Genomic DNA, 23,759 nt, shown 5'->3' with positions numbered 1-23,759 from the left:
TGCTCCCCCCACCCCTAACCTCCCCTCCGAAGTCATTGGGGACACTCTCCTGGATGCAGTTAAAACAGATAGTATCTTGACAATTCCACTCAGCCTTTAGGAATTGCTGGAAGCAGCCTGAGGCAGTGGTGTGGAGTCTCATTCTTTAAACCTTCTCCTCTCGGACGCAGCAAGATAAACAGTGTGTTGATGCCCGCCCCCATCCTCATCCCCTGCCCTCTCTGCCCCCTGCCTTCCCCCTTCCCCTTCAAGCAGGTGGGCCCTGGCTCTCTTTCCCAGTCAGAGTAGCTGTTACCTGAGCCTTCTCGCTGTCTCTCCTTCAGACAGCTCAGCTGTCTCCATACTCAGTCCATTCAGTTTACATTATTGCTGCGTGTGCATCTGTGTGTGTGTGTGTGCGCGCGCGCGCGCACGCGCGTGCCTGCGCCTGCGTGCACAGGTGCCTGGAGAGTCTGGGTCAATTGTAAACTGCCCCACATAGGGGTTAGCAACGGAACTCAGGTTCTCTGGGAGAGCAGCAAGGACCTTTGAACCATTGAGACATCTCTCCCGCCCTCAAGGCTTCTGGTCTGTTTATGATTTGCTTTTTGAGGCAGAGTCTGTACATCCCCGGCTGGTCTGAACTTGCTTTCCTTCAGCTTCTGTCTCCCCAGCATTAGGATTACAGGCACACCCCACTGTCACACCCTGATCACCCCGAAGAAAGCCAAGGAGCCTGGTTTTCACGCCACTAACGCCTTCTCTCCGTCCAACAGGGTTTTCAGCTCCTAACTGGATCCTCCTGCCCCCGTGCGTGCGATGTGGGGCGGCTGCCCCAAGTGCCCAAGCGAGGGCGGCCGCAGGTTGACTAAACTCGGACACACACGGCTGAACCTTCCCCACGGGACCCCGAGTGGCCCTGCTCTGCCTCTTGTCCTGTTGCTGTGTCCTGGTCCTTCTTCCTGCTCTGGGCTCTCTCAACCCCACCCCTGGGTTTTCTCCTTGACTCTTGGGCTACGATGCATCACCCTTGTACCCTGCAGTGGCTCTCACAAAACCGCATCCTCCCCACCCCCACCCGATTGCTGCCAAGGGCAGGTTGCGGTGCATGGCTGTTGCTCCTGTTGTTGGGGTCTGAAGGTGGCTGGCGCTGGGCCCCAGGTCACCCTGAGCCAGTCCCTTGGCCACTTAAGCCCCCTTCCACCCTCTTTTTATGATGGTGTGTGTGTGTGTGTGTGTGTGTGTGTGTGTGTGTGTGTGAGAGAGAGAGAGAGAGAGAGAGAGAGAGAGAGAGAGAGAGAGAGAGAGAGAGTGTCCTAGATAGATCATTCTCTGTCCTTTTGCCTGCACATGCGTGCTGACCTGACCTGTGATCCCACTGCCTTCTCAGAGGATGTTCAGTTCCACGAAACGTGTTCCTAGATACTGGCAATCCCTCCCACGTCCACCATGACAGGCCTGTGTCAGCCTCCCGGAAGCACATCAGGCCCCCTTACTAAGCACAGAAGGAGACAGGCGCTCGTGGAGAGGGAGGTGTCCCTGTGGAGGAGCCAACCACAGAATCCGAGGTGTTCAGAGTCTGACCCTCTTGGCAGAGGTCTGTCTGGGAAATCCACCAGACAGTGGATTGGCCAAGCTCCTCCCCATTCTCCCCAACCCCAGCTGGGGCCAACAGGATGTTGAGCTGTCTTTCCCAGGCAACCCTAGCTCTGGGCCCAGCAGCCATACTGTACCAGGAAGCATGCTGGGAGTAAGGTCTTTGCCACCAAGGGTACTTGGGTTACCCTTCCAAGTTCGTCTTCATTAATCGAGCGGATAGGCCTTTCTCAGTGCTTTGGAGCCTTGACGGATGTCAGGGAGGAATAGGGTATCTGCTTTTCATGCCTCCTGCTAGACAGTGGTTCCCTTCCCCCAAAACAAGCAGCATAGGCAACAGAATTCTAGCCGTGGCCTGTTGGCTCTCGGAGGTAAGCATCTTCTGAGGCCGTGTGGTGGTCCCTTATTACTATAAGTAAAAGTTACATCAGACGCTACTGACAGTCAGTCAAGAAACCCCCAGAGTCCCCAGGCTCAAGAGATTGGCTCTGGGGTCCCATGTTCTGTGTCCCTGTTTGGTTGCATGAGGCAGAAAGAAAAAACAAAAAAAAACCCAAACAAACCCTGCTGGGGCCTGCTTTCCTAATGCTAAAAATGAAGGCTGTCAAATAGAAAATTCTTTACAGTTGTGGGGTCCAAAACCCTAAGGGTTCCAACCCCACCCACTTTTTTTCTCTGTCTTCTTTCTTTTCCTTCCTTCCCTTTCCTTTCCTTTCCCCAGAGTCTCCCGTTTCTCAGGCTGACTTTGAACTCATGACCTCTAATTCCTAACCCTACCACATCCTGTTTGTGATCTTGCCAGAGGCTCAAAGCCGGAACCTCCTGCGTGCTAGGCCAGCACTCTACCAGCCAAGCTACATCCCCAGCCTTCAGTCCCCACCCCCAAGATCAGAGACAGGTCTCCCGTGGCACTGGACAACCCTGCCAGGTCCCATCACTAGCATGTGAACTTGGTCCTAGTTAAAATCTCACACCCGCCCTACCTTAGTACCACTGTTTCCTACTCAGTCTTCCATCTCTGTGGAGACACAGCCCTCAGTACCCCCAGAGCCACCTTCTGTACCCCAAAGGTAAGGCAGTGACCTCCTACTGACCTCAAACACAGACCCCCACACACAGTCCCAGGGACGTTCTCCTCAACCTTTCAAGCCTCTGGGAATGCTTAAGAAGTAGTTCATTCCCCTGATCTGAACCGCTAGGCCCAACCTCGGTTGAAGAGCCCTCTCTCTCTCTGCAAGCCAAGATGCATACACACACCTCTGAATAAGGAACGCTACTCTGTGACAGGCTCCTCCCCACCCCCACCCCCACCCCCGGATATCCCCGTGCTGCCAGTAGCGAGTGGACAGATGGAAGCCCCGTGTCATTTGCCAGAGTCCAAAGACACCAGTTACATAACCAGGTTCAAGAGGGACTTCTGTTCATCAGTGCTAGGGATGGGACCCAGGACCTCACACATTCCAGGCTGAGCTATGCCCCCAACCCCACCCCCACCCCCAACCCCACCCGCAAAGAGAATATTTTTAAAAGACATCTGAACTCTTGACACAGGCAGCTTCCTTGGCTCCTGGCTAGGAGGCTGGAGGTCAGTTGGGTACTTCGCTCCTTTTTCAAAATGCCTTAAGCAGCTTATCCAAAGGCTAAGCAAAGGTGGGCGTCTGGGGTGGGTCAATACTGCCCTCTGCTGGTGGTTTTTAGTTCAAGCCCAGCAACAAGCCCAAAAGTACGGCTTAGACTAGGAGAACCGAGTGGGTAAGCTGGTTTGTTTACATTGTCGCAGTAGCTCCAACTGTTTCACAAGAGTAAGTTTGCCCATTTACGCTCTCTGCTGTTCCTGTGGCTGTGGTCCCCAAGGAGCTCAGCCCACGGGAGGTGGGAGGGCTTCCCTGCACGTCCTCGGAGAAAGCAGTGCCTTTCTTTGGGGGGTGGGGGGGTTTAGGTCCCACTATGATGCAAGCAGACCTGACCCACATTCTATTGCTGCCCCGTTTATGCAGAAGGTGATTCCGGATTGTACCTGAGCAAGAGAATGTCCCGGGACAGTACCAACCCAAGCTCTGATAAGCCTCCACCTTCCCTTTCCTTTCCACCTGCCCCTTCCCAGCAGCAAGATAACTAGCCTGAGGGAGGGGAGAGGCAGGCAGAGTCATGGATTCTTAGCTAAATCAGCAAGACCTGGTACCGGTCGGTGGTAGAGTGAAGACAGAGAGAGTAGAGAGATCCCAGCCTCTGGGTGAAGAAGGAAGTTGAATTGGGCCTCAGTACAAAGGGAGAAAGCTAAGTTGGCCCAAAAAGCACAGGACCAAGGGTGCCGGTTTCCCTGATGGAGCCCCCCTGCTTCAGGATGCAAGGGTGAAGATTTTGTTCTAGCCGTAGGCAAAATGGAAAGTTTCTGACCCTGATGTCTGAACACCCCCATCCCTGCAGGGTGTCTCTGTCTGTCTGTCTGTCTGTTTCTCTCTCATCTTAATCCCCAGTGCCAAAATGGTCCAGAATCTAAAGCGCTTTGAGCGCCAACAGGTTACCACAACTAAAAACTTCAGTTCCTCTACAAAAGTATTTAAAAGAATACGTAGACTGGACGTGAAGCTCAAGGATCGAGCTCACCTAGCATGCCGAGTCCTGGACCCCATCCCAGCACGGCAAACAAATTGCCTCAGGCTGTCTGTGTGAAACATGAATCCATCTCATGTTTAGAGGCAGCTCCCACCTGCCAAACATCTTGTCACAAATATGCAAATATTACAAAATCAAAAATGATTCCCAAATCCGAAACACTTCTTGTCGAATGAGCTTCAAAGTCCAGTCAACCTATCAGAGGCAAGGGTGATGCCGGGGGTGAGAGTGCCTCAGCCGTGTTTATGAATTTGTTTGGTTCAGACATATCTGCGTGGTTCTGGATAACTGGGCATCTCTGGCCCAAGTCAGTCAGTCCTTTTCTCATGAGGTGTCCCTGGAAGGCAGAAGTGGGGTTGACTTTAGGAACTGATCACCTCTGTCTCCTAGACAAGTCAGAACGGGAACTGACCTCTAGGAGATTGTAGTCAGGAGCCCGCTGACCTTGGCCGCCATGTTGTTCAGAGCTGAAGAAGTCTTTGTATTACAGGGTATTGCAGGACGCTGATTGAACAGCATCTGTGCCCTTCCCTACTAGGTGTCACTAGCAAGCTCCTGCCATGTGTGACAGCCTCAATGGTCACCAGAAAGTACTGAGTGTTCCCTGGGAAGGCAGGCGGGACCTTCAACCATTGGACCAAGAAATCCTTGCTGGGTCTCAGGGGCCATAGAACTGTCTGCCTGCTGCTGTGGGCCGTCCGCTTACAGATCTGGAGGAGGTCAGCAGAACCTGCCTCGGTTGAATGGTTGCTTCCCTGCTCCCAACCGAGATCCGAAAGCTTTGCGGAGGGTCCCAATCCAGAGGGTGGGCTACGTGTTTTTAAGATAGATGTTCCAAGGCACCATCTCTCGTGCTGGGTCTGAGGTTATCCCCGTCCCCATCCCCCGTCTGTGCCCTGAGCTCCGTCTCCCCACTTGTGTTGTCCTTGTGACTGTACGACCAACCGACCCACTTCAGACTCAGCAGTTGCCTGCTGAAGTCCCAAGACATTAGGGTCAGGTTACACCCAGAGGTGTTCACTGTGGGGCTACAGGGAGGCTGGAGAGAATGGGCAGAGCTTGGGTTCCATCACAACACCTATAAGCTGTCAGAAACCCGATGCCCCACCCACCCGCCTCCGGCATCTCTAAGCTGCTAATCTCTGCCACGTGTCCCGTGTGCTCCAGCACCGCCACCAACCGCCTGCCATGCCCGCCCTCCGTGAGGTTGTCCAGGCTGTGTTCTCGCTTGCTTCTCTCTTCTATATAACCCTCGTCCTCTCATTCTATGGGATCCAACACAAAGTCTACTCATGCTTGTTTGCATTATGGTTAAACTATTAAAAAGAAAATGCAGACTGACTCCGCCGGCTGGCGTCTTTTGTTGCACTGTGTGTTGGAATGTCACGCATCCCGCTACCACAGCCACGGGCTGGGTATCCAGGAAGATCACATTGAGACCAGAGGCAGCAGGTACAGGTGTAGTGTTGGAAAAATGAAGATTCTCGGGTCTTGATTTGGGACCAGGAGACTAGGTTTTCCAGGAGACTAGTCCCTGATTTTTATCTTTCAGTCCCTTGTGGGCCACTGTATTCTTTAGCCAAATGATCACTGAGGACACTCCTGGATGCTGGTAGGATGGAGGGAGGGACTAAGTCTCCAGTCCCCATGTATAGCCACCCTCCTCTACAACATCCCATGGGATAGATGGGACAGGAAGGGATGGAATGGAACAGGAAGGATTAGAACAGGAAGGGAAGGGATGGAACAGGAAGGGAAGGGATGGAGCAGGAAGGGAAGGGATGGAACAGGAAGGGAAGGGATGGAGCAGGAAGGGAAGGGATGGGGCAGGAAGGGAAGGGATGGGGCAGGAAGGGAAGGGATGGAACAGGAAGGGAAGGGATGGAACAGGAAGGGAAGGGATGGAGCAGGAAGGGAAGGGATGGAACAGGAAGGGAAGGGATGGAGCAGGAAGGGAAGGGATGGAGCAGGAAGGGAAGGGATGGAGCAGGAAGGGAAGGGATGGAACAGGAAGGGAAGGGATGGAACAGGAAGGGAAGGGATGGGACAGGAAGGGAAGGATGGAGCAGGAAGGAAGGAAGGATGGATGGAGCAGGAAGGGGAAGGGATGGAGCAGGAAGGATGGGCAGGAGGAAGGGATGGAGCAGGAAGGAAGGGATGGAGCAGGAAGGAAGGGATGGAGCAGGAAGGAAGGGATGGAACAGAAGGGATGAAATGGAACAGGAAGAAGGGATGGGACAGGAAGGAAGGGAACAGGAAGGGGAAGGGATGGAGCAGGAAGGAAGGGATGGAACAGGAAGGAAGGGATGGAGCAGGAAGTGAAGGGATGGAGCAGGAAGGGAAGGGATGGGACAGGAAGGGAAGGGATGGAGCAGGAAGGGAAGGGATGGAGCAGGAAGGGAAGGGATGGAACAGGAAGGGAAGGGATGGAGCAGGAAGGGAAGGGATGGAGCAGGAAGGGAAGGGATGGAGCAGGAAGGGAAGGGATGGAGCAGGAAGGGAAGGGATGGAGCAGGAAGGGAAGGGATGGAGCAGGAAGGGAAGGGACGGAGGAAGGGAAGGGATGGAACAGGAAGGGAAGGGATGGAACAGGAAGGGAAGGGATGGAACAGGAAGGGAAGGGATGGAGCAGGAAGGGAAGGGATGGAACAGGAAGGGAAGGGATGGAACAGGAAGGGAAGGGATGGAGCAGGAAGGAAGGATGAAGGAAGGAAGGAGGAGGAAGGAAGGGGAAGGGATGGAACAGGAAGGAAGGGATGGAGCAGGAAGGGAAGGGATGGAGCAGGAAAGGATGGAGGGATGGAAGGAGGAAGGGAAGGGATGGAGCAGGAAGGAAGGGGATGGAACATGGAAGGAAGGAAGGGATGGAGCAGGAAGGGAAGGATGGAACAGGAAGGGAAGGGATGGAACAGGAAGGAAGGGATGGGACAGGAAGGAAGGATGGAGCAGGAAGGAAGGATGGAGCAGGGATGGATGCAGGAAGGAAGGGGGAAGGGGAAGGATGGAGCAGGAAGGGATGGAGGAAGGAAGGATGGAGGAAGGAAGGATGGAGCAGGAAGGAAGGGAAGGGATGGAGCAGGAAGGGAAGGGATGGAGCAGGAAGGGAAGGGATGGAGCAGGAAGGGAAGGGATGGAGCAGGAAGGGAAGGGATGGAGCAGGAAGGGAAGGGATGGAGCAGGAAGGGAAGGGATGGAGCAGGAAGGGAAGGGATGGAGCAGGAAGGGAAGGGATGGAGCAGGAAGGGAAGGGATGGAGCAGGAAGGGAAGGGATGGAGCAGGAAGGGAAGGGATGGAGCAGGAAGGGGAAGGGATGGAAGGAGGAAGGGAAGGGGATGGAGCAGGGAAGGGAAGGGATGGAGCAGGAAGGGAAGGATGGAGCAGGAAGGAAGGATGGAGCAGGAAGGAGGAAGGGAAGGAAGACAGGATGGAAGGATGGAACAGGAAGGGAAGGATGGAGCAGGAAGGAAGGGATGGAGCAGGAAGGAAGGATGGAACAGGAAGGGAAGGGGGTGGGACAACAAGGAAGGGAAGGATGGGACAGGAAGGAAGGAAGGGGAAGGATGGGACAGGAAGGAAGGAAGGGAAGAGAAGAGATGGACAGGAAGGGGAAGGGAAGGGAAGGGGTGGGCAGGAAGGGAAGGAATTGTACAGGAAGGAAGGGATGGGATGGGGTGGGATGAGATGGCATTGAGTGGATCTTAATAGGAAAGCAAATAGGTCTGATTAATGGCTCTACCAATTTCCCCAGCTTATTTCCCTGTGGGTTTGAGCAGCCTCTCCCTGAAGCACTGATTTTTCTCTGGCCTCTCAGGGGGTGGGCTGTATAAAGAGCCAATTCCTGAAATTTCCCCCAGCAGCCCAGTAGTGTTGGCTCTGGATCAGGCCTCCACGTCTGCGTGTTTAGCCAGCTTCCCACCTAACACCTAGGTCCAGCCTGAGAGTTGGCCCGGGACAACTGAACAGGATATGTCTCCCAACTGGAGAGCTCCTGTTGCCTAGCAACCAGGTGAACATTTTAAGTTTACACCAAAACAGAACCTTCACAAGCACAAATCAAGGAAGAAAAGGGTGGCAAAAATATATGATATGTGAGTGTGTAGGTGTGTGTTGGGAGGATGAGAACATGTTAAGTCACCAGAGATCAGTCTAGAGCACGGTTTTCAACATGTGGGTATGACCCCTTTTGGGGCCAAACAACAACTCTCACAGGGGTCATCTAAGACTACTGGAAAACAAAGATATTTATGTTACTATTCGTAACAGTAGCAACATTACAGCTATGAAGTAGCAATGAAAATAATTTTATGGTTTGAAGTCAGCACAGCATGAGGAACTCTGTTAAAGGGTCACAGCCTTATGAAGGTTGAGAACTGCTGCTCTCCACAGTACGGGCTTCCCCGGGGGGTGGGGGAAGGGGGTGGGGGGGGGTGGAGTGACTCGATGGGTAGAGGTACTTGCCACAAGACTGTTGACCCGAGTTTGATCCTTGGAACCCACCTGAGGGAGAGAGCTGACGGCACACAGTTCTCCTCTGACCCCCACGCGTGTATCATGTCACAGACACACACATGGGCTTCCTATTCATGGAGTAACAATATGCTTGTATACAGGTGTGATGGCACACACCGGTAATCTCAGCAACCTGGGTGGTGGAGGCAGGAGGATCAGATTTTCAAGGTCATCCCCCACTACCCTGAAAGTTTAAAGCAAGCCCGAGATACATGAGAACCTGTCTCAAAAAAACAAGATAAATAGGGCAGTGTGGCACAAACTAATCCCAGCACTTGGGAGGCAGAGGCAGCTGTATATCTGAGTTCAAGGCCAGCCTGGTCCAGGACAGCCAGGGACACACAGAGAAGAGAGGGAGGGGAGAGAGGAAAGAGAGAGAGAAGAGAGAGAGGGGAGACAGGAGAGAAGAGAGGTCAGAGGAGAGAGAGGTAAGAGAGAAGAATGAGAGGACAGAGAGGAGAGAGAGGAGAGGAGAGGAGAAAGGAGAGGAGAGAAGAGAGAAGAGAGGAGAGAGGAGAGAGAGAGAGAGGGGGAGAGAGGAGAGAGGGAGAGAGGAGAGAGGGAGAGAGAGAGAGAGAGAGAGAGAGAGAGAGAGAGAGAGAGGGGGAGAGAGGGAGAGAGAGAGAGAGAGAGAGAGAGAGAGAGAGAGAGAGAAAGAGAGAGAGAGAGAGAAGAGGGGGGAGAGGGAAGAGAGAAAGAGAGAGAGGAGAGAGAGGGGAGAGAGGGGAGAGAGGGGAGAGAAGAGGGGAGAGAGAGAAGAGAGAAAGAGAGAGGGGGAGAGGGGAGAGAGGAAAGAGGGGAGGGAGGAGAGAGAGAGAGAGAGAGAGAATGAGACGCTGAGACACAAGGGGAGGGGAGAGAGAGGGAGAGGGAGAGAGGGAGAGAGAGAGTTTCCCCCACTTCACTTCACCCTTTGCAAAGTCACGGAAAGGATAAAGCCAAGGAACAGGGGTGGGAAGCTGGTGCCATGGTTAAGAGCATTTACTATGTTTACAACCTTGAGGGTATGAATTCACATCCTGGCAGTCATGAAACAAGCCAAGGGTGCCCTGTAAAGCCAGTGCTGCAGGGGCAGAGACAAGAGGATGGGGCCTTGCTGGCACCAACTTACCGGGAAAAACATGAGTTTCAGGTTCAGGAGAGACATTGCCTCAAAGGAATTATGTATATGTATATAATATATATTATCTATACAATAGTCATTGGAACACACAGGCACATGCAAACACATGCACAGGTGTGCATGTGCCCCCGACACACACACACACACACACACACACACACCCATATTTATAATCAAGTTGAACAGTATAGAATCCAGCCTGTGACTTGAGACTCGCTGTCTCAGCCCACCCTTAACTTGCTGTGTGCAAGATTTGAAGACTTCTCAGGGGGATTTCCCAGGGTTATCCTCGCCCCCTTCCCCTCTTCACCCCCCACAGGATTATCACCAGATAAGACGGCTATCAGCTGGGAAGAAAGCCTCAGAGATGAATCGGCCATTGCTAAGTGTGTGTTAACCGCGGCAGCGGGTGACTGAATCTGGCTTCCAAAGTTCTGAAGAGACACTTCCTGCAGCTTCAGCAGCGAATTCCAGTACAAGCCGGATGGAGGAGAAGCCTCCCTTGTGTCTATAAACCCAATGGCAGCATGTTCCCCAAAATGCACGCACTACACCAGGTTTCCCCTTCTGGAAAGATCTTTCAGCCAAAGGCACCCAGTGCCATTGAGAACCAGAGAGGGCGCGCCAACCGCTCGGCTCAACACGCACGGTGCACACGCAATGGGTGCCAGCACCCTGAACCCCTCCTTTTCCTCCCAGCTCCACCAAAACCTTCTCTGCTGGGTTGATCCTCCCTGAGGGTTTTACGAACAAAGCTTCCCCCAACCCCCACTCCACTCCCCTGCCTCCACACTCATTCCTGCGCGCGGAGCGTCCCCTGGCCTCCGTCCGCCATCTTTGTCGAGCCCACTTTCTACTATTAAATATTAGTTCCGGGCTGGAGAGACGGCTCAGTGGTTAAGAACAGTGACTGCTCTTCAAGAGGTCCTGAGCTCAAATCCCAGCAACTATGTAGTGGCTCACAACCATCTGTAATGAGATCTGATGCCCTTTTCTGGTGTGTCTGGAGACAGCTACAGTGTACTTACTTATAATAAATAATAAATAAATAAATAAATAAATAAATCTTTAAAAAAAAATAGTTCCTTTACACTTCACCATGACATAGAATCAACCTAAGGAAGGAAAGGTTGGTTCGGCTTGTAGTTGGGGAGTACTGTCTATCATGGTGGCAGGAGGCAGGAGGCTGGTGACATTGGAACCAGAGAGTGGCTCTAAGCATGCTGCCTTGTTTTTATTCAGAAAGGGACCCTAGTCCACAGGATGGGTCACATTTAGGGTGGGTCTTTATGTCTCAAAAAAAAAAAAACAAAAACAAAAACAAAAACAAAAAAAACCCATAATCTAGTTAAGCCCTCCCAGAGGTGTGTTTCCATGGTAACCTGAAACCCCATCAGATGAAGTACTGAGATTAACCCTTCACTCACTTATTTCTAGAGTACCCATTATCCTTTCTGTCAGTCCTGGTCTCTTGGCCGTACGTTCTCTGTGCAGATATTAACCTGGCTTCTCTGCCTTTGTGTATTAGTTACCTCTCGCCACTGAAACGCCGAGTAACAAAATCTCCTCGGCAGCCACACCATTGCAACAAGGGTTGGAGGGTGAGGCTCTGAACCCAGTGTGGTGCAAGACTAAACTCCAAACCAAACTGTCACCATTTCCAGGAGTTCAGGTGGGCCTGCTCATGAAAGATGGTCCCAGCTGACCTTCCTTCATACAGAGAGGAGATGGGGAGGGTCATGACACCCTCACCTGAGTATCCGCCCAGCCCTCCAACCAGTAGTAGGCAATTCTGTCCTACCGAGAAACAGCCTGAGTCTGGGGAGGGGCTAGAGTATATAGGTAGAGAAGGAGTCGGACGAGGGTGTCCATCTATTGCAGCCACTATGGCTTCGTCGTCTCCGTTGGATGCCAGGTGCAAACACTGGTCCTGCATCTCCTCACCTACTGATCTGTGAGTCAGCCCCAAACGCCCTGGGTCTCCAGTGGAGTCGGAAGTTTGGTTTGTCATTCCGACCCTGGGAAAGGAGGCAGAGGTTATTTAGTTCCCCACTCCCGGAGAGAAAATTCTCTAACAGGCAGGGCTGGGGGAGTTCTCTACACGCTGGGAAAGTCAGGGAGCTCTTATCCCACCATCCCAGGAGGAGCGTGGCTTATCGGCACCCATTTTTCCGTCCCATAAGACTTACTAGGGGACTCTGGCTTCCAGAGCTGATAAGCGCTTTGCGGGAGATTTTTGTTTCTTTTTTTGTTTCTCTTTGAGATAAATTCTTTAAAGCGCGGCCCTGGACCAGGCTGGCCTTGGACTCAAAAAGATCCGCTTGCCTCTACCTCCTGGGGGCTGGGATTCAAGGCGTGCCCCACCCCCACCCCAAGACCTGATACATTGTTTTGTTTTAAGCCTGTTTGTTGACGTTGATTCCCTAAAGCCGCCTTAGAGAGCTAAAACAAATGTATCTCAGAGGGAGAGTAGAGTGCTTTGTCCAGTATGCATAAGGCCCTGGGTTCCACAGTTAGACCATAAAGAAAATGGAGGGGATGGGGGAAGGAAGAGAGAGGAGGAGGGAGAACTGGGTGAGTTTGTTGTTGTTTAAGTGTTTCCTTGCTTTCTCTGGCTTCTGGAAGCTTCGTAAATTCCTTGGCCCACAGCCAGCGTTTCTCGAAGGGAGCTTTTCTCTGACCTTTTCCCTCCTGCCACTCCTCCTGGAGGACTGTGATGACACTGGCCCCGGGCCACTCAGCTTAACGTCTGTCTAAATCTTCCTGCCTTGCTCACACCTGAGAAGTCTCTTTCACCGTTACAAGAGCAGACTATTCATCCGTTGCCAGGGCTCATCCATGGTGTTTGGAACCATTGTCCTGATGTCACGGCTCAGTCCTGACCCTCCAAGACTCTAGTTCTCCTCGGGTGCAATAATATAAACCAACTGGTCATTTGTGGGATTCTTATCCTCTCGGTCAGAATCTAGTGAGGAGACTCTGGCCAGCAAGGCTCATCTTTCAGGGGAAGGAAGGCAAAACCAATGGAGAAGACCTGCAGGGAGGTTAAATAGGATGGTGGGACGATGCCAGCCATAAGGTGACTTCAGGGACACAAGAGGAAGGTGAGAGGGGTCAGACCAGTCAGGAAGGAAAAGTCGGGCTAGCTGGACCAGCCCTGTAGCTCTCTAGATCCAGAGAGGCCCTCGAAAACCTCAGCAGAACATTTGACCAACTTTTAAGAGGATTGTCATTTTAATTTTGTGTGTACTTGTGTCTCACACAGGGCTATCCTGGAAGCCAAACTGTAGCCATCTTCAGGAGTTCAGCTGTACGCTATCACCAAGAATCCTGCCAGCTGCCCTTGTTGACTGTTCCCTTGTATGAGGAGGGGGGAGGAGACAGGGAGGTCTGGGACCAGCACTTGTAGCCACGCTTTCCAACCACGTGTATCCAATTCTGCCCTAAGTGCAGGTGACCCAAGCCTGGAAGAATATACAAGGAAGGGAGACCTAGAAAGGGGTTTCATCATCCACGCTGGGTGCACGCCCATCCAGTGTGGCTGCTTAAAGCCCACTCACCTGTCTCACTTCATAAGAAAGGCCCATAAACCTGCCCCTTCCCTATCTGGTGGGATCGTGACACAGTTTGCCCTCAGGCACTTAGGAGAAGGAATGCAAGGTGTTTAAGTCTTCCCCAGGGAAAGGATTTGAAGTGTACTGCCCCCAGAGACCAGAAGAGGGCATCAGACCCCCCCTCCCCTCCCCCCTAGTACTGTGTCCCATCTGCCGTGGAGGCTGGGAATCAAACTCCTTTGCCAGAGCAGCTGATGTTCTTAACCTCCGAGACGTCTCTCCAGGCCCTCAAGTGACTTTTTTTTTTTTTTTTTTTTTTTTGACGAAACACACAGTCATGTGCACCCTGGGCAAGCACACTCTTAACACTGAGTCACACACCTAACCTCTGATTTGCTGTTTGTTGGTTGTGGTAGTATTATGTGCAAGTAGTGTGTGTTTGTGTGTGTGTGTGTGTGTGTGTGTGTGTGTGTGTGTGTGTGTGTGTGTGTGTCACACACACAGTTCTCATTACTCAGGGACTATGCACCTTATTTTTATTTTATTTTATTTTTTTTTTTTTTTTGGTTCTTTTTTTCGGAGCTGGGGACCGAACCCAGGGCCTTGTGCTTCCTAGGCAAGCGCTCTACCACTGAGCTAAATCCCCAGCCCCACCTTATTTTTTAAGACATGGTTTTTTACTAACCTGGAGTACACTGATTCCTTACGGCCGGCCTGAAAATCCCAGGGAACCGCCCCTGTCTGCCTCCACCTTCCTGGACTCCCAAACCCTCAACACCACATCTGACTTTTCTTTCCTCCTTTTTTTTTTAATTTAAAAAATACTTTGTTTTTTATTTTTATTCATGTGTATGTCTATGCCACATGCTTGCAAATGCCAGAAGGAGTTGTCAGATCTCATGGGGCTGGAATCACAGGCAGCCCATAGTTACCTGGTGTGGATTCTGGGAACTGCTCTCCGGTGCTCTGGAAGAACAGAATATGCCCTTCACTGCTGAGCCATCTCCCCAGGCTCTCCTCTCATTTCTTTCTTTCTTTTTTTTTTCTTTCAGAGCTGGGGACTGAACCCAGGGCCTTGCGCTTGCTAGGCAAACGCTCTACCACTGAGCTAAATCCCCAACCCCTCTCCTCTCATTTCTAACATGGATTCTGGGAATGGATTTGGGTCCTAATGCTTGTAAGCAGTTTATTTACTGAGCTATCTCCCCAGCCCCCTTAGCTTCCCCCCCCCTTTTAAATAGAATATCACTAGTTAGCCCAGGCTGGCTTCAAACTTGCAAACCTCCTTTCTCAGCCTCCAAACTTCTCAGCCTCCAAACTTCTCAGCCTCCAAACTTCTCAGCCTCCAAACTCCTGAGATTACAGGGGTGCCCACACCTGGCTTCAGTAGCTAGCTGAGCCTAGCTGGATGATAGCCCTGCTTTCCTTGGCTTCACTATCTCCTAGGAAGGGATATCAGCACCATGGAGCTAATAAGGACTGTAACAGGAATTTCTCCCCCTTGGGAAGCACTGACACCTCCTATGTAAGTATTCCCTTTCTTAGATAAGATCGCCAAACAGGGTATGTCCCAGCCCTTCAAAGCCTGGGGTCTGCCTGTGCAAGAGGGAGAGGTCAGCAGTCACAGTCCATTGTTGTGTCTGGTCCAGAGATTGGTCTGTGGCAGCCATGACTTGGGCTTTTATTTTATGTATGCAGGCCTTTTGTCTGCATGTAAACCTGCACACCTGAAGAAGTCATTGGAGCCCATAGGACTATAGCTATAGACAGCTGTGAGCCTAAATATGGGTGCTGGGAATTGAACCAGGTCCTCTGGAAGAGCAGCCGGTGCTCATGACTACTGAGCCATCTCTCCAGCAAAGGTCGGTTGATTGGTTGGGTTGGTTGGTTGGTTGATTGGTTGATTGATTCAGTTGATTGGTTCAGTTGATTGGTTCGGTTGGTTGTGGTGGTTGATTGGTTGGTTGATTGATTGGTTGATTGGTTGGTTGGTTGGTTGGTTGATTGGTTGGTTGGTTGATTGGTTGGTTGGTTGATTGGTTGGTTGATTGGTTGGTTGATTGGTTGGTTGATAAGTTGGTTGATAAGTTGGTTGATAAGTTGGTTGGTTGGTTGATAAGTTGGTTGGTTGGTTGATTGGTTGGTTGTTGGTTTTGGTTGATTAGTTGGTTGTTGGTTTTGGTTGATTGGTTGGTTGATTGGTTGGTTGATTGGTTCAGTTGATTGGTTCGGTTGGTTTGGTTGGTTTGGGTGGTTGTGTTGGTTGTGTTGGTTTTGTTGGTTGATTGGTTGGTTGTTGGTTTTGGTTGGTTGGTTGGTTGGTTGATTGGTTGGTTGGTTGGTTGATTGGTTGGTTTATTACTGTATGTATAAGGGCAATGATTTGGGTTTTGAATGAGTACATTGATTGGTTAGACAGAAAGCCACAATAAAAAAAATAAAGCGAGAGTGTGAACAAAATATTATCAGACGAGGCACTCAAAACATTCACCCAATGTTAACTGAGGAAACTGAGGCTTCTAGCCAGAGCTCCTGTTGGAGCTGTGTGTGCATAGCTGAGCTTCCAGCTTGTCTCTCCACTGAAGGCATTTTCCTAGCCTGAGCTAATAGATGGTAACCTCAGTGCAAAATGCTGTGCCCCAAGGACACAGCACTCTTGCTCTTGGCCTCCTTTGCTATTCTGTTCCCTCTGGATCACAGAGTTAGGGAGGGGGAGCCCATCCCTAAGGGGCCTCACAGGACACTGGGCAAAGCCACACTTGAAGCAGATCAGACCCTGCTTCCGGGGCCAGCTTCTCAGTGAGCTCATGATGCACGCTGTAGCTTATCAACCAACATAACATACATTACACGGCCATGTAAGTGTCTGAAGCAGGGGAAAGGCAGAGGCCTGTGGGTAGAAAGGCTCATTAGGTCTGAGATCATAGGACGTGTGTTCTTGCACTCTGAGCAGGTTCTGCAGGGAAGTGGAATTGTAGGTAAAGGTCCTGGGCAGGAAGAGGAGCTGGACCCAGCCAAAAGAAAAAGAAAGAGAAAATGTGTTTGCAGTTGCCTGTCAGTATGGAGGAAGGGGTGGCAGGGGAGGTTCCCTGAGACACCCCAAATCTATGGTTTCTCATGAAGCAGAGGAAACACCCGGATATGCCCCCAAGCTCTGTGTGCTGTGAAGTCACTTGCCTTTAGCTGTGGGGTCAGAGGTCACGCAGCTGAGCTACAAATCTTTGGCCTCCCCCACTGGCTTTTCTCACCAAAACAGCTCAGATAACAGTTGTTTCGTTGACTTTTCAAAGACAGGAAGGCTACTGTTCTCAAAATTGCGGACTCCTGTTTGGGGGCCAAGTTCTCAGAAATCACATATTCTCCCCATTTTGGCCAGTTATGAGTCCCCCCAACTTTAACTGCCTGTCCCACACTGCCAAAAGAGACTCTTCGGACCAAGGCCAGAGGCTGTACTAGTCTGTGACATAAACATAAATATTTAGAAGGCAGTTTTAACGACATGTCCGTTTGACAAAACATTCGTGGTAGATTCCCCCACTCCTAGGGCCTCCCCGGATACAGGGAGCTTTAGACTAGTTCTGTGGCGTCAGAAATGGATTCCCTCCCCACGGAGCAGGCCTCAAATGCAGCTGGGAACCGAGGCTTGGGAGTGCATGGATACTGACTACTGAGTGTGATCCTGAGAACATGGCGGCTGCAATGGCGGCAGCTGTGGGTAGAACCTAGGGCAGCGGTTCTGAACCTGTGGGTTCTGACCATCAGCAAACCCATTATTTCCAGTGGTCTTAGGAAACAAGATACCACCACTTGCTCAGTAGCAGTTATGCAGTAACAATGGAAATAAATTTATGATTAGGGGCGGGGCTTCCTAAAACCATTGAAAATGATGTGTTTTTAATGGTCACAACCCAAAAGTTGAGAACCGCTGATCACGCACACTAGGCAAGTGCTCTACCCACGGGGCCACATTTCAAACCCATCTGTGGTTGGTATTACTGTTTTTAAATGAGTTCTAGCTATATAGCCAGACTGACCTCAGTATCTCAGAACCCCATGGGTTTCTGGGATTCCTCACCCCCACCCCCACCCCCTGTTTTGCTGGTTGGTTGAATCCGCAGTGTAGAGCCCACCAAGGGCCGACTGCATCTGTCCTGAGAATGAGGCGTTCTGGTGAATCCCAAGCCTCCCTCTGCCTGGATTGTGGAGATTGTATGCAAGATAGGCACCCAATCAGGCCAATGACCCCCAAGGCAATGCTGGAGAACTGACGTGATCGATCCAAGGTTGATTAAAGGTTAGTCTCTACGTGCACGTCCGTGTCTGGATGTGTGTATGAGGGTAGAGGGTAATGGAGCTAGAGTTACAGGCCGCTGTGAACGGCCCACATACAGGCAAGAGGTGTCTCTATCTGAGCAGTCTGGGTCAAGATGTGATCCAACCTGTCCCCACAAGGGATCTGTTAGGCTCTCTGAACTGAACTCTGTGAAATCCCTTTCTGGGAGGGATTTGGTTCCTTCTATGGATGGATCCAGGGCTTCAGCCTGTTCCTTCCCTGGCAAGAGGGAGGTCACTTAAATTAAGTGAGGCCTGTTTTTTCCAAGGCATACAAGTGGAGGGCATTCGACAAGTGTCCTTTTTTAGAACATCCCCTCTCCCCCTGGGATGGTTAAAGCTCAGAAAACAGTCATGGATCTGGGCAGTTTAGCTGGAGCACAAGTATGTGGCACTTATTGATTGGCTGATTGATGATTAATTAATCGGTTGTTTGGTTGGGACAGGCACTTTCTATGTAGTCCTGACCTTGCAAGAGGTCAATATGTAGACGAAGCTGGCCTCAAACTCCAAGATCTTCCTGTCTCTTGCCTCCCTAGTTCTGGGCTTAAAGAGGTATGCCACTATGTGTGTATGAGAGACAGACAGATAGACAGACAAGACATCACTTCTCTTTTTTTTTTTTTTTAACCCCCGTTGTTGGGATGAAGCCAAGGACCTCTCATACGCTGAACAAGTGCCCTACAATAGCTTCCCTTCTTCAAGCATTGCCCTGTGAAATGTGTCTACACATACAGTCTCTGTCCCTTTTGACACGTAAAGTTTGTGTGTGTGCTTTGTTCTTTTATCATGGGAAAGTAAGCCGACAATTCGATGTACCTTAAACACTGCCACTGCAGAACAGGAGCCTTAAAAACACCATCCCTGGCCTGAATTTCGTCACCGCAGTCAGAAAATCAGCGTTCATTAAGAAGTAACCCATGGGTCAGGAGAGACGGCTCAGCAGCTAAGAGCACTGGCTGCTCTTCCGGAGGTCCTGAGTTCAAGTCCCCTCACCTACCTTAGAGCTTACAGTCACCTCAAACTCCAGTTCCAGGAGCACCAGACACACACGTGGTGGTGGACAGACATACGTGCATACATGTAGACAGTCAAAACATCCACCCATATATATATAATATATATATTATTTATAATATATAATATAATTTTTTTTTAATTTTTTTTTCGGAGCTGGGGACCGAACCCAGGGCCTTGCACTTCCTAGGCAAGCGCCCTACCACTGAGCTAAATCCCCAACCCCATATAATTTTAATCTTTAACGAAACAGCTGGGGCATGGGCCTTTAATACCAGAACTCAAAAGGCAGAGGCCAGGGGTTGGGGATTTAGCTCAGTGGTAGAGCGCTTTTGCCTAGCAAGAGCAAGGCCCTGGGTTCGTCCCCAGCTCTGAAAAAAAAAAAAAAAAGGAAAAAAAAAAAGGCAGAGGCTGGTGGATCTCTGAGTTCAAGGTCAGCCTTGTCTACACCCCCCACAAAAAAAGTAACCCCTATGTTCCTCCTTCCCCTTGACCTTAATACCCTCAAACCTACATGCGGTTGGATTCCTGAAAGTTTCCTGCAAAGGAGGTCATGTGGAATTTGCCCTCTTGTGTCTGTTTTCTGGGGCATACCTCCCTCTGGGTTCACCCATGAGGTAGTAGCACCAGCAGTAGAACTCCCCTTTTTACTTGTGGTTAGGAGGCATTCTGTCCACCTTCTCTTCGAAGCCTAAACAAGTTTCTGGCCAGGCGGTGTCATTAGCCAGGAATGTTTTTCTTAGAGGCCTGGGAAACATCTCTTTGAAACCGTAAATACCGAAGGAGACAGCATCCCTGCCTCCCTGTTACCAGGGGGAGTTGAGCGGGGACTCTTTGTTCCTAACTGTAACCACCTGCGCGATAGAGATTTGAAAAGTTTCGTTATCTCCTGAGGCGAAGGGCAGCCGGCCAGCTTGGGGGCTTCCCAGAAGACATGGCCAGATTAGGATGAAGGAGGATAGGTCTCAAGGAGGAAGGCCTGCCTTCTACCCAAGGAGCCGTGGGAATAGGTCAAGGAAGCCCGTAACTCTGTGAAGAGGAGGGACAGGGGGATAGAGCTTCCTGTGTACACAGAGTGGGGTCTCGCCTGCTGTCAATCCGCCTGCCACTCTTTGTCCGCAAAACCACTTTCTTCATTCATAAAGGGCGTTTTTGGGGCTGGAGAGATGGCTCAGCAGTTAAGAGCACTGACTGCTCTTCAGAGATCCTGAGTTCAGATCCCACCATCTGTAATGGGATCTGATGTTCGCCTCTGGTGTGTCTGAAAACAGCGACAGTGTACTCACATACATGAAATAATAAATAAATCTTAAAAAGGGGGGGAGGATCATTTTGTCTCACAGATTTTTTTTCTTTCTCCCTGTCACCCCAATCATCGTCTCTGATAATCTCTTGTCTTCTGTGATCAGGCGGCAGGCTGCATGAGGAAAAGACCATCCCTCCTGATAAGAACATTGATCAGCTCCCTGGCTGCAGGAAGAATGGCTAGAAATGGTTTCTCTGGATCTCAGCACCACCCATGGTCATGGTGGTGGCGGTGGTGGTGGTGGTGGTGGTGGTGGTGGTTAACCACAGTTTAGGATCAGGGCCAAAGCTAGAGGAGAAGTCCAGGGCCACAGAGAGGACCGGGCAGCAACTGAGGGCAGAGAGATGCCATCTTTGGAGGCCAGGCCTTGAGAGTCTGGGCTGAAACAGAGTCTCCCCAGATCTAAGTGCGTTATGATTGTAAAGATGGCTTCTCTTCCACCGGAGTGGGTCCTGAAGTGAGTCTCTCTGTCCTACCTCAAATACAGGCACCCACAGCCACAGTCCTCCTTGGCTTGATGCAGTACTGCACAAGCCACGTGAATCTATTCACCCAACACCCCTACTGCCCCAGGAGGAAGGTAGACATTCTTCCCATTTTACAGATGGGGGAAAAAGTGAGCTGCTTCTAGCCCAACAGCTGGTTAGACCTGTAGAGGCTGTAACAGTCTCATGTCTGTAGCTTTGATAAAATACCGTGAGGAAAAGCAACTGAGGGGTGAAAGGGTTCTTTGGAGCTAACAGTTCCAGGTTACGCTCCACCCCAGGGAAGTCAAAGCCGTGAGAAGCTAAGACAGCTGCAGCACATCCATCGTCAAGAGCAGAGAGAATGCCTATCTGCTTGTGTTCAGCCAGATTTCTCTCTCAACTCTTGCACAGTTCAGGACCCCCAAGCCTAGGGGTAATGCCGCCCATAGTGGGCTGGGTCTTCTCATACCAGTTAACTAATTAAGCCAAACCCTCCCCCATCCAAGACATACCACAGGCCAACCTACCTTAGGCAATTCTTTACGGAGACTCTCCTCACTAATGAATCCGGGTTATAATTACTTTGACAATAAAAGCTATCACACAGTCCAGGGGTGATAATTACAAAGAATTTGCCACATGCAAGGTCCCTGACAAGGACGTAAGAGACTTTTCTGGTCCTGAAGGGGCTTCAGACCAGAAGGGTAAGACACATGCTGAATGAATGGTGGTAAATCAAGCAAGGGGGGCTGGAGAGATGGCTCAGTGGTTAAGAGCACTGACTGCTCTTTCAGAGGTCCTGAGTTCAATTCCCAGCAACCACATGGTGGCTCACAACCATCTGTGATGGGATCTGATGCCCTCTTCTGGTGTGTCTGAAGACAGATGCAGTGTACTTTTATATAATAAAGAAATAAATCCTTAAAAAATAAATAAATGAAGCAAGGGATTATAGCATTGAAAACACAGGGAAAGAGGAAAAGCAGCAATCAGAAGCCAGGCCAAGCCCTGGAAGAAGAGGGTCAGCAAACAGAAACAGGAGGCTTGGCTGAATGTGGATCCTGGGCGATGGGATACACCCAGGAGGGTACAAGTGGGAGGAAGGAGACAGGCGCTATCTGAGACCCACGTGGGCTGGAGGAGGAGAGAATGGCCGAAGCCACAGATGGGTGACGGCTGTCCCTTTGTAACAATGTGAAAGATTTCAGATTTATTTCCAAGGGCAATAGAGAGCCACAGATAGCTTGGCAGGGATCCGCTAAGAGGTTTCACCAGGTTCCGACTCAGTTGAGGGGAGCTCTTTACTGTGCCCTTTGTATACCAGCCGGTCTTTCTAACCCTAGTCAGAAATCACATGGTTGAGATTCAAGGACTACTCTGACTTTATGGTATCTCTGTTCCACAGCTTAGGACCTGACGAACTGAATTTGGGTTTGTTTGCTTGTCTGTCTTAGAGGGAGGATGAGGATGGCCGAGCAGGCAAAGGTACTGGATCCCAAGTCTGGTGACCTGAGTTCCTTCCCTGGGCCCCATGTGATGGAAGCAGAGGACAGACTCCTGCAAGTTGCCCTCTGACGTCCGTATACACACACCACCCACGCACACATGAGCACCCATAATAAAATGTAAGCAAAAGCATTACTAAAGATGAGACTCGAGGCCTCTCCTCTGGCTTTCACTCACATGCATGCACATACGCACATGTGTGCACATGTGCACACACATGCGTACACACACACATGCATTAAGAAAGTAAAGCAGAGGCAAGCACTGAACATATACACTCCCATCTGCTTTTGGGGGTCAAATCCAGATTTTTGTTCCCTGTGACTCAAACAGGGACTCAGTTTTCTTACCTCTGGACTGGGTATGCGTATAGTAATTATTATTCTGCCAGTGATGGCATCTATGTCCCCAAATGATGGATGGTTGAGTGGATGACAATTAAAAACAGACACCGTGGGGGTTGGGGATTTAGCTCAGTGGTAGAGTCCTGGGTTGGTCCCCAGCTCCAAAAAAAAAAAAAAAAAAAAAAAAAAGACAAAAAAAAAAAAAAAACAAAAACAAAAAAAAAAAAACAACCAGACACCGTGAACACCTCTAGGCAGAGTCAAAAGGATCAGTGGCTTGAAGGGACCCAGTCACATACAGGAGAGCACCTCACCATCCTTTGATTTGCCTAAAATTGGGACATAGATTCAGGGGTTGCTATTATTCCCTAATACCATCAAAGGGCTAGAAATAGGGGTCCCCCCAAAACAAATCGTATGCTTGACCCAGCACCCACTGGAGAATGAGTTCTTCTTAGAGAAGGCCAAATCACTTCCAGGAAGTGCTTGGCATAAGAGAGGAGACAGCCATTTTCAACAACTTAATTTTGGGATAAGAGGAAAATCGCATGCCTAAACTACACAAAGTCCTGGGTTCCGCCCCCACAGCACCACATTGGAAGTACATCTTGTTACATCTTGATGGTGTGTATGTCTGTAATACAAGCTCTTGGGAGGTAGAGGCAGGGGGAACCAGAAATTCAAGGTCCAGCTCCAATTCGTAATTCAAGACCAGTGCTGACTAACTACATCAGACTCTGTCTCAAATTGCTTTTGAGATCGGATCTTAATATAGATAGCCCAACTTTTGCTCTGCATGCCTCAGGCTCCTGAGAGCTGGGATTACAAAGTAAGCCACGAAGGTCAGCTTTAACTTTTTGTTATTGTATGTGTGGATTCATGTCACATCCATAAGGTGGAGTTCAAAGGGCAACTTGCTTGAGACTGGAACTCTCTGGTCACCAGGCTTCCTTGCTGAGACATCTCACCAGCTCCCCACTCCCACTTTATTTTAATTTTTTTTGAGACAGGGTTTCTCTGTGTATCCCTGGATGTCCTGGAACTCGCTCTGTAGCCGAGGTTGGCCTCGAACTCTTGAGATCTGCCTGCCTCCACTTCCCAAATGCTGGGTATATGGCCCGCACCACCGTCTCCCTGAATTTGCGTGTCATCCTAGACACGGCAGCCATACTGATGTCTGCACCGTTCCGGTTTTAGTTTCTGCGCTGCCAAAACGAGCACCCAGCTTTAATGTTTAAAATGACGCCGGGATAGTCAAAACTGAAAAGACCATCTCCACCAGGGCCACGGCGCTCGCCCCCTAGCTCTTCCCAAAGCTCCAGGACAAGTGGGTGGGACCTGGTGTGGGCGGGGCGCTCCCGGGCCACGCCCCTGGAGGGCGTGGCATGGCTTCTTAGGCTCCTATCGCG

At 50.6% G+C, this 23,759-nt stretch overlaps 1 protein-coding gene across 1 annotated transcript in view; it reads left to right on the top strand.

Moving 5' to 3' along the window:
• The window catches only part of Nos1 (nitric oxide synthase 1), a 111,130-nt gene extending 107,655 nt beyond the window's left edge, over positions 1 to 3,475 (top strand). Inside the window, exon 30 of the mRNA XM_032886874.1 lies at positions 756 to 3,475. Coding sequence (XP_032742765.1) covers positions 756 to 771 — 16 coding nt within the window. The 3' untranslated portion in view covers positions 772 to 3,475. The remainder of the gene's footprint in view (positions 1 to 755) is intronic.
• The last annotated feature ends 20,284 nt before the right edge of the window (positions 3,476 to 23,759 follow it).

The sequence above is a fragment of the Rattus rattus genome, chromosome 16 (genome assembly GCF_011064425.1).
Source record: "Rattus rattus isolate New Zealand chromosome 16, Rrattus_CSIRO_v1, whole genome shotgun sequence".
Taxonomy (NCBI): domain Eukaryota; kingdom Metazoa; phylum Chordata; class Mammalia; order Rodentia; family Muridae; genus Rattus; species Rattus rattus.
This window is presented reverse-complemented; position numbering and strand designations above follow the sequence as displayed.